General features: G+C 34.5%; 1 protein-coding gene across 1 annotated transcript; it reads left to right on the forward strand.

The window, feature by feature from the left end:
- On the forward strand, nucleotides 1,057-6,609 carry LOC109234294 (E3 ubiquitin-protein ligase PRT1). The gene is made up of 7 exons (XM_019400214.1): nucleotides 1,057-1,237; nucleotides 1,357-1,385; nucleotides 1,481-1,660; nucleotides 3,375-3,701; nucleotides 3,824-4,018; nucleotides 4,345-4,457; nucleotides 5,918-6,609. The coding sequence occupies exons 1-7, from the start codon at nucleotides 1,161-1,163 to the stop codon at nucleotides 6,314-6,316; spliced, it is 1,320 nt and encodes a 439-aa protein (XP_019255759.1). The 5' UTR covers nucleotides 1,057-1,160; the 3' UTR covers nucleotides 6,317-6,609.

Below are 11,451 nucleotides of genomic sequence, written 5' to 3' on the forward strand. Positions count from 1 at the left end.
AACTTCACTTCAATTTAGATTAACAGACAGATCTCAAAATCCAACGTACAACACCAGTTAGATGCGAACAGAGACCAGGAACGACGACGGCAACGGACTGAAAACCACGAACGGCGACGAAGATATTGGACACCGGGCCGGAGTATGTTGGAGGAGCAATGTTACCGATTTTCCTCAACGATTTGCGGCAAAATAACGACCTTATCACTGGTCTTAGGGTGGAGTTCGGTGGTGGTTTCTTGGGATTTCAACTTCTGCTATGTTAATCTCCAAATCCTTTGTTGATATCTTCTCATTGTTGGGAATCCAAATCACTGTGTTCATCCATTTTGTATCGACCGCTGATTTGAAGCAAAGATGAGCAATTGAAGTAGCAATTGAAGTGGGCGGTCAATGAAATTATTATTATGTAGTGGTTGTTATTAATTGTTACATTATTTTAAGATTGAACAAGAGTGGGTGGATTAATGGCGGAAGGAAGAGATTTGGTAAAGATGGAATATTTTGGGAAGAAAGTGAAATTAATGTGTGGAAAATAAAATATAATGGGACCCACATAAAATAAAGTTAAATTTAAAAGAAAAAAGAAAAAAACCTTAATTTTAGATCGNAGCGTGAAGGGTTCACGAGGTCGTACTTTAGTGGAGAAGAAGTGTCCAACTGAAAATGGGGTCAATTGAGGTGTCTGGCTGACCGTTGAGGACAACTTGAAGGGGTTGTTTATGTATTTCGCATATATATATATATATATATATATATATATATATATATATATATATATATATATATATTATTTTGAAATCGACTATACAATATTATTTCCCTGGTCATCATTTGTAGGCAAACATCACTTTAGACCGTGGCTGAAATTATTTGTATCTGATAGCCGTAAAGTGTGTATATATATATATTCGGCTATTATTTTGAGAGCGGAAGTGTCATTTTCCCTTCATTTTTGTTCTACGCTAAGAGCCCATTTCATTCCAAGGCCAGCTTCATTTTGGGCCAAAGCCCATTTTATAAGAAGGACTTCTATTATGGGCCTAAACAAATCTCTATATGTCAAAAACCCTCTTTGTTTTTCATTTCTGGACAGCTCTTTTCAATCAAAGTTGATAAACATCTTCGATTTGATCCTTCAAAAATTTGCAGCTTCAAAGATGGAAAATGGCCAGGAAAATCATGAAAACATTCAAACTGAAGAAATCCCAGATGAATTTCAATGCTGTGTTTGCCTGTAAACCCCTCAAAATTTCATCTTAATATAATTTAATATTTTCTCGTTGCGATTATATCCTGTATAATCTTGTATATGTAATTGATTTCTTTTCTCCTTTGATTTGTCGTTTTTTTTAGGGAAATTTTGTATAAACCAGTTGTGTTAGGTAAGTGTATAATGAATTATATTCAACTTTGATTTAAATGGAATTTCCATTTCCTGGATTTTATTTTATTTAATTTTAATTTTTTTGGGTTGCAGGGTGTGGTCACATTGCTTGTTTCTGGTGTATATTTAAGTCCATGAATACTTTGATGGAGTCAAACTGTCCCATTTGTCGGCACCCATATCATCATTTCCCTAATGTTTGTAGATTGATGCACTTTTTGCTTGTAAAGTTGTACCCTATAGACAGTGCAAGAAGGGAAAAACAAGTGGCAGGTAACTTCTATGTTGAATTCTACTTATGTATTAACAGGTTAACTTGGTTTGCAGCTTGTGTGATGCATTTTGCGATGAATACTTGACCTGTTATGAGTTAATGATCTTTGATTGTTTTTACCTATCAAAATTAGCACATTTGCTGTTTTATGATTTATTGGAAGTTTTGAGCTGTACTTACATTAGTGGTAGAGTAAGAAGTTCGGTGCATTCGATGTAACTGTTGCAACCAGAGGCGGAGCCAGGATTAGAAACTTATGGGTTCAGGATTTTAGCATTTTTTAGTTACTGGATTCTAAATTAATGATTTGTACTTATTAAAATGAATTTCCTAAGACAAATACAGAGTTTGGACCAAAGTTGTTGGGTTCAGCCGAACTCGTACCTTGGTCTCTAGCTCCGCCCCTGGTTGCAACTGTATCAGGTAGAAAAACAACATACACATTTGGCGCACCAGGGCTTGGTTCAAGTGGGAAAGGTTGAGGGACTTGTGACTTAGGTCATAGGTTCGAGCCATGCGCCATGCGCCATGCGAGCTAAGCCTGGTATTGAAGTGGAGAATGATAGAGGGGTGGAACCATTATATCCCAGTTTCAAAATCTGTGGTTGCCCCTATGATTAAATATAATCCAAGTCACTAAGGTCCACAAAAACAAGGAAAGGGTGCCAATCAAATTGGGATTAAGAGTTTAGTTGATAACTATCTATTCCTTTTTCCTTTTTTGCAACTGAAAGATGTTCCGCCAATAGGTCATGTATAGAGGTGAGATCAGTAAAATATAACAATAGGAGAAAATTCATGAAGCTTCTTGCTGTAGAAGATAAGAATATGGACGAGCAAGTTGGTGTGCATTCCCTTCCATAGCATTAACAAAGATGTTATCATTTTATGTCCTGTCTATTCAGACTTTCTTTTCTTTAAATTGTCTCATGGTACCTACTTCTGCGACAGCACTGTTCTTCTTATGCTTAAACTTTCATTTCCTTTAGCGCCTACTTCTGGGACGGCACTGTTCTTCTTATGATTAAACCTTCACTGCAATTAGCACTACAAATTGGTACAATCAATTTAACTTGTGTCAATGAAAGGCTTCGGAGTAGGCAAACGCAGTGTACTCTGCTAACAGTGTTCAGTTCCCATTTATCTACTGGATGAAAGTTGATCGTGAAGCTCTGGTAGTATAAAGCAAATGGGACAAGTTTTAGGATCTCGCAACATTGGATCTTATAAGGGAAACAAATTTCCGCTGCAGCATTAGTTAAGATCTACAAACTGATCAATGCATGCCGTGCTTAATCTGCTGTCTGTTTTTGCATGAAACTGAATGAGTTCCTGTGCTACAATACAATCTTTTGCATCATCAAGTCCATAATTGTTGCATTGTTGGCAACTTCAAAGGATGAAAGTAATCTTATACCTATTTTTGTTTTTTTTTTACCTTTGACAAGTTCTTCTCTCCCATTTTGTTTGTCACTGTTACTATTCGGAGGATCAAATGTTTTCTGATATTGGCTATGGTTGTGTTTAAAAGTAACTTTTATGTAGTTTCTGTACTATTATTAAAAGTCAATGAATAGATGTCCAATATCAACTTGAGAGGTTGCTGCTTGACTACCATACCGTAAACCGTGTGATTATCTGGCAATTTTCTTATCTCTGGGAAGTGTTTAATATGCTAAGGATAAAGTTTTCTGATGTCTTACTTTTTTCCAGAGGAGGAGAAGGAAGTAGGATATTTTTCACCTCAGTTTGATGATTATTTATCAGAATCCTGTGGCAAGACCGATCTTGTTCTAGACACTGCTTCTCCTCATTCCATCCCTTCAGAGAAATGTGGATCAGCAGGGGAAGGAGAGCATTCCTCAGCAGTTTTTCCTTCAATATCAAGTTCTGAAACCAAAGAGGATGCAATGTCAAAGAATCTTAACTTTGCAGATGAGCATACAAGTGCAAGCAGTAACCAAGTGCTTATCACAGATTTGCTTTGTGGGATCTGCAAACTGTTGTTGTACCGACCTGTAGTTCTTAACTGTGGCCATGGTCAGTTCAACTTCCTCCAACTTATATTGATTACTTTCTTTCTTTTTTCTGATAAGGAATTATTATGTTGATTTCTTAGTTTCCAATCGCCATTTCTTACTATGTTGTTTTCCCTTCTGTAGTTTATTGTGAAAATTGTGTGATCAATCCTAGCGACAAGCTATGTAGATGTCCAGGTTGCCAACTGGAGCATCCAAATGGATACCCCAACGTTTGCTTGGTTCTTGAGCACTTCTTAGAAGAGCAATTTCCCAAGCTGTATGCAGAAAGGAAAAGTGCATCAGTGGAAAGATCTGCTCGTCAGATTCCAGCAACACGTATGTTAATACTTCTTTTGTCAGATGTCAACTATACAAATAGAATCATCTTAAAATTTGTAGTATGACATAGATTTGTCACATGCACATTATGCTCGTCTTTATGTGAATACATAATCCATATAGAAATCGTCTCAAGTTTCACTGGTTATTCAAAATTAAAGGGCGGCAATCTTTTTCCATTTTTGGGGGAGGAGGGTTGGTACCTTGGTGGTGGGGGTGTGGCCAGTGAGGCAGAGATATTGGTGAAATTAGAACGTTTTACCATATTGTCTTGGTTCAGCTGTCGGTGGCCTTCTATCACAAGTTGCTCTCTCGTATGACAGGAGATCAGGACGAAGCTGCTGGTTGCAAATCGCTACCTAAATTTGATCTTTCAACATGGTTAACGGGTGGAGGACCACAGGTTCATTTTGGAGTCGGTTGTGATTATTGTGGGGTAAGATTGGCTTCTCTTTCATTCTTGTCCAATTTCCCTACTTGTACATGCTTCCAGTTTTTTACAGGAACAAGTCTAGAGGGTCTATGAGAGGCTCCTGGATTGTTTTCAGATTGAGAATGTTTAAGTGATTGTTTTCACCATTCAAACTGCATTATAAGATTGTCATTCAATCTTAACAAAAGAAAGTACAATAACAATAACAAACCCCGTGTAGTCCCGCAAGTTGGGGCTCGGGAGGGTAGTATGTACGCAGACCTTACCCCTACCTTGTGGAGGTAAAGAGGTGGTTTCCGATAGACCCTTGGCTCAGGAGGAACTACGAGCCCAAGTTAGCAAATTAAAGCACAAAGCTCTATATCAATTGTTTATAACTCAAATCAATATGGTGTACTCCTTTAAGGCTTAAGGGGTCGTTTGGTATGAGGTATAAGGTGGGATAAGATGTAGGATTAAATTTATACTCTGTTTGGTTGGCGGTATAAATTTAGTAATCTCAGACTTAATCCAGGATATCCCATCTTATCCCACCTTATCCCGTCAAATGTGGATTATTTTATCCCATCTCTCATGTGGTATAAATTAGTCCTCGGATTATAATCCAAGGATTATAATCCCGGAATAATTTGGTTTGCGTACCAAACGACCCCTAAGGCCTTTATTTAGGTGATATATCATGAGGATATGTCTTACAACTATTATGATGTAAAATTGACAGAATCTGAAAGATAGGGAGAAAAGATGGGAATATGAAGTCTCTTTCTCTGCATATCTCCCTATTTATATTATGAAGTCGATGATGTGTCAGAATGTAGGTACCAGGAAATCAATTCTTCTTAGATTGAAGTTTGAGCTTGTCTGAAATTAATAACAAATAACTAAAAACCAAAAAGGTGCTCAAATATCCTACTCCCTCCGGTCCAAAATAAGTGATTTTTTGGTTGTTTTCACACAGATTAAGAAACCCACCTTTTAGCATTAATTAGCAATGGAATTGACCATATTAACCTTTACTATCTCATATAAACACTCCTAACACATATTCTAACACTATTTACTCCAAGGACAATGTAGGAAAAAAATAATTAATTCACTCTTGTAATTTGAAAACATCACTTATTTTGGACCACAAGAAAAAGGCCAAAAAATCACTTATTTTGGACCGGGAGTACTATTCTTCTAGAAGAAACAATATTTTAGCAGATAACTATGATAGGACCCAAGAGAAGAGTAGAAAACTGAAGTTTCAGTTATATCTCGACTTTGGAAGTTGCCATTTGAAAGCTACATTCAGTTCGGAATTACAAAGGGTAGTTCCCTATTATCTTTAGAAGCCTGAAAGTTATAGTATTTCTACGTAAGTGGTGTTCCTTTTGCAAACTCGATATACCTGACTTTGAAATCTATAGCATATATACGCTTTTGTTAAAGAGATATCATTAACAATGAGCTCTATGCAGATGTATCCTATTGTTGGGGAACGATACAAATGCAAAGACTGTAAGGAGAAAATAGGGTTCGACCTTTGTGAAGGGTGCTATAAAAGCTCCTCGAAGCTCCCTGGCAGATTTAATCAGCAACACACACCAGAACACCAATTTGATCTAATACAGCCACTTCACGTGAGAAATGTGGTCCTGAGGCTTCAACCTGAACGACTTGAAGAGGACGGCTCCATTGGCCTGCTTGAATATATCGACGAGGACAGTTCTGTTGAGGTTGAGCCACAGCACCCGGAAGAAGATTCCTCGGAGACCAACTCTCCGCGAGACAACTTAAGAGATGGTCAAGCAGGGAACATATCCTCAAATGACACTAGAGAAGATCAAGGAGGGAGAGAATCTGCAAACAGAGATTAGATGTTACTTTATGAATTGCTACTACTCTTGTGATCATTATCTCAATAATACTTGGTGAAGGAATTCAGGTCCTAACAAGACATACGGGAATCACTTTCCGGCTCTACCTCTTTTGCCGCCTGGTATGGCTCTTCTCGTATCATACTGTACAGCTTTTTATTATTAAAGTTACTGTTTGGCTGAACCTTTGTACATAGATTAGACTTATGTTTCATACAGTCTATTGAAAGAGAAGATAATATTGCAACTCATTCTGATATATGAATACTGCTGTTTGAGTTTCTTATGTTGTAGACATGGGATTTTAGTGCATTCTTGGTTACTCACTAAAAATTCTCTAAATTTGGTAATCTTTCTATACTCTTTTTTCATCTGCCAAAAATGAAGCAGAGTCAGTGGTAGCCATGTTGGGTATTTCAAGAATGGTAGACTGAAAGACCAATGTTGTGTTTTGGTCTTTTAATAGTAATTTGGTCTTCATTAGGGAGAAAAAGGCTTAATGTTAAGACAATAAACAGAACAAAAAGATGTCTACCCTTGTTATATCAGTTGTCTTTTTGTTGGGAAAGTACTTATAGAGATTCTTGAGGTTTAATTATTCATTATAAGAAAATAATTCAAACCGATAGCGGTCTCTTTCTTTGGATTGCCGTAGTGGCAATTTTTAGTTGATAGTTTATCTTAAAATGAGCTTTTTATTTTCGAACAAATAGGATGGTAGTAAGACTTGTGCCTTATTTGGGGGCCTATTTTAAAAAAATAATAGGTTTATAGGTATTTAAAAAATAATATTTAGTACTTTTAATACAAAAGTAGGGTTTTTAATATAAAAGGAAAGAAAGCTCTTTAGATACATAAATTTGACTTACTTAAACATGGGCAGATGTATAGTTTTCCAACGTTTTAATTTTTTACTTCTTATTCCTTCATTAGATAATATGTAAAAATTTACTCTCCCTTTGTTAATTGTCCAAGTCAATCTTTCTGTTCCCGTTCTCTTCATATTTCATAAACCCCTATATATTTTCTCTCTTTCACTTTAATATTCTTACTCGCGTTCTTTAGTTTCTCCAAGAAATTTAAGCTTCCAGTAGTTTTATACTTCTATTGCTCTATAAAATCTTATCTAAAATTAACAATATCTCAAGAAAGATTAAATGAGTTGGCTATTATCAATTAAAATGAATTATTAGGGAAAATCGACTATAAAAAGGATTATTAATACTTTGTATCTTAAAAAGCTAGAAAAATAGACTTTAAATAAAAACATATCTTATAACTTTCTTTTAAAAATTTAGGCTTCATATTTAAGTCCCGCATATATTTGAGTCGCCCCTGTGTGTATGTATGTCCTACGCTTTTGAACCATTACTAGTCTTTTCTATTATTTAACTCTACTTTATAACCATCGAGAGGTATGGTGAGATTGTTGAGATTCTTCTCCTTAATCGTGCATGTGTGTATGTATATAAAGTCTTTTTTTCTACCAACATAATTCATTAAATTTGATATGACCAACGAAACTACGAAAGGTACGGTGAAATAGTTGAGATTACTCCGTCCTTAATCGCGTGTGTATATAATAAACTTATTTACCAAAATACCTCATTAACTCTGCTTGGTATTGTCTCACACAACCTACCACACTACATAATGTCATCAAAAATGCAAATTTTCACACAAATCTTACTCTTTTCAAGATTTTTTTTATCTTCTTATGCATACAAACCGGGATTGAAGGGTTGTGAGATTGAGTCCTAGTTGTTGTTATATTATGCAAAATTAACAAATATTTTCAGTTATCGCCATTTTTGAATACAAATTAAATTTAAAGATCCTTTTAATCATGTGATGCTGCCTGCAACTTAAGGACTATTAATTATTATTAATGAAATGGACAAAATGAATAAAAGTCCATACCGAATACTGCTTCTTAATTAATCAACAAGAGTAATATTTATACCAACAATTCAACTAACAATTACCTAAATTATGTAAGCATGCACTTTTTATTATCTTAAACGATTGATTTGTTTATGCTTTTTCTCTTTTTTAATTACCAAATTTGTGGCTATTTAATTTGTTTTATTAAAAGCTGATAGGACACCTAAACAAGCATGGAGCATGCATGTATCCTAAATGGATTTTACCTAACCTTATTTTATTAAGGATTTGTTACTTCCTATAGCAAAAGTTGATACTTTATTTATTTTAAATAAATATTCTTTTAAAAATTATATTTCATAGCTACCTTTAGACTTTTAATAGCGAAATATCTATTTGTGGTCACCTCCTACCCTTAAGCCATAAAATAAGCTTTGTATTATTCCTCTCTCTCACCCCTCAAATTTCTCCTATCCCCTTCTCCATATCTATCTAGGTATTACTGTTTCAAAATTCTAGCAGACGGCTGCTGCATTAGCTTTCTTTGTGTCTCTTCTGCGTTTAGTTTCACTCCAGTTTTATTAACTATTGATAGCATCGCTACTCACACTTACGAAAAATCTTTGTTCTCGGAACCAGTTAATAAGCAGAAATCTGGGTGAACTCTTGGGAGATGACTGCTTGTAAAGAGACTAAGCAACCTACGAGTCTAATCGTTTCAAAAACTGAAACTCAAGCTCTAATCTTTTCCAATATCTGCTATTCTTATTTCTCATGTTTCCTTCTTTAACCACTAAAATTGTCGTCATTTACAGACAATTGCTCTTGAAAAAGCAATGGAAGAAGGAAAGATTTTGACAGATATTTTTTCGCTGTAATGGAATTTGTATTTTCTATTAATATATTTCAATGTATTTCAATGTATTTTGCTGTATTTCATTGTATTCGTTGTCTTTTTTTCATTGTATTTCAATGTATCTCGCTGCATTCTATGTTTTTCATTGTATTCATTGTCTTTTTTTTCATTGTATTTCAATGTATCCCGTTGTATTCTATGTATTTTATTGTATTCACTGTCTCATTATATTCCATGAATATTCATATATTTTTTTAATTAATATAATTTATGTATTCAGATGTATCATATAATTTCTCTGAAGATTGCTATGTTTTTGGGGTGTTTTTCAGTTAAGAATCTTTTTTATAACTGGAAATACAAAATTTGTCTGTTATAATTGAGTTTGTTGAGTTATATTAGGAGTCTATTATGTTAATTGATTCACTTTCCGTTTAAAAACAGTGTAATCCCCTGTTTCACGCCGTGAATACAGTCGAATACAATAATATGTCCAACTGTAATCCCATGTTTCACGCCATGAATACAGTCGAATACAAAAATCCGTCTAGCTGTAATCCCCTGTTTCACGCCTAGAAATGGTACTGTATTCATGAATACAGTAGCTTAAATATATCAAATACACTCTAAAAAATCTGAAAATATAGCTATAAGAAGTAATATAGTAAATGATAGCTACAACTAGCTAATAACCACTAAAACATAGTGGTTTCTGAAAGTTTCTCTTCTATTAAAGCTTGTACGTCACCTACATAAGCATGCTTTCGAGTTTCAATCTTTAATCTTAATATCGCGAAAAAAAAATTATTTTTATTTATTGACAATTCAAAATAATGTCTTTTTCAAAAGCCTTTGCAGATACAAAGATAACGATGCACTGCCAAAGTTTGTGATAGTTGTTTAGTTTAAGACTAAAGTTAACAAAAGTCATTCTTAGCAGGGGCGGATGCAAATGGGTAGAAACTGTGTCAACATCGCCGGAAAAAAATACTAAATGTTTATTTTAATATTCTGCAAAAACGAAGCAATATATAGTAATGATACCGTTTCCTAGCAAAGATTGTTGATCCACTGACTAAGCTAATATTTGGGTTTGTAAAAGTTATAGGTCCGAGGTTGGACCTAGACATTCTATTTTTTAAACATCTTTGAGCACTTATAAAAAATTCTGTGTATGCCCCTGTTTCTAAGCACATACTTTTCGAGACGTGAAAGGGTGTTGCACATCAATATGATAATTTTTTATCCTTCTTTTCTTTGCTTCAATAAATTAAGTGAATATAACTTTGAGCAAATAAATGGGGTGTTACCCGCAAATTTTAAGTGTACAATTGAAAATTTGAGATAAATTTGGAGAAATTTTTTATGTTATTTCTAAATTATACAATAAAGGTATACCAGAACACTAAATTGTGTAACAACTATCCATTGAAATATACCTATACACAAAAAAATCATACCGAAAACAGCCAATTCTTCTTCTCATTTTTCTATCTTTTTGTCTCTCCATGCCCTTCCCCCAATAAAAAGTGTACATTGATAATAATGAAACAGGAAAAAAGTGAAGGTTGTGGCTATACTTTGTTTTTATCTTTTCTTGAGTCGATAGTCTAATGAATAAAGCTTCTATGTCCTCTTAGAAATAAGGTCTGCCTATACATTACCTTTACCAAACCCCATTTGTGACGAGACCTCAATGGTCTTGTTGTTGTTGTTGTTGTTGAAAAAAGTGAGGGGTGTGGGAACAAAGGCGAAGCCAAAATTTTTACAAAGAGTGTTCAAGGTTTAATTCACATTTGTAAAAAGTACAGTTTTTGAGTTATATTTATATTATAATTTTGTATATACTTAATACAATTTTTTGATAAAGGATGTTCAACTGGCTCCTCTTCCTACGCTACTTGGGAGGGGGGAGGGGGAGGGGGGGAGAAATTGATGGTTACACAATTGCTTAAATGGTGTCACATTTAACCATTATTAGGATTAAGGTTACTATAGTAAAGAAAAAGAAAAAGTAAAGAATAAAAAGCTAATCCTTGAAATTAGTTAAAGGGATTAATGACATGAATAAACAAACAAGGCAGCAAGTGCGTGGGGCTTCGATAATCGTGTGATTGTCCTAATACCTAAATATTCACCCAATCCAATAATAAAGACTTAAACATAAGACTCTACTACTTGCTTTTATCACACGAGTGGTGTCACCTTTTAGTACGGCTTATGATTCCTAAGGCATCATAATTAATCTAGTATCAATTACTCTTGCTTTGTGTTTTCTTTGTGTTAAGTGCCACCAACTTATTATATTGTAGAAGTAGGGCCAATGAGGCTTTTAGACATTTGATTTACAGAAAATGGCCTAAAAGTACCGCTATTCTATGCTAATGGTTTATAA

This window comes from Nicotiana attenuata, chromosome 11, assembly GCF_001879085.1.
Source record: "Nicotiana attenuata strain UT chromosome 11, NIATTr2, whole genome shotgun sequence".
NCBI lineage: Eukaryota > Viridiplantae > Streptophyta > Magnoliopsida > Solanales > Solanaceae > Nicotiana > Nicotiana attenuata.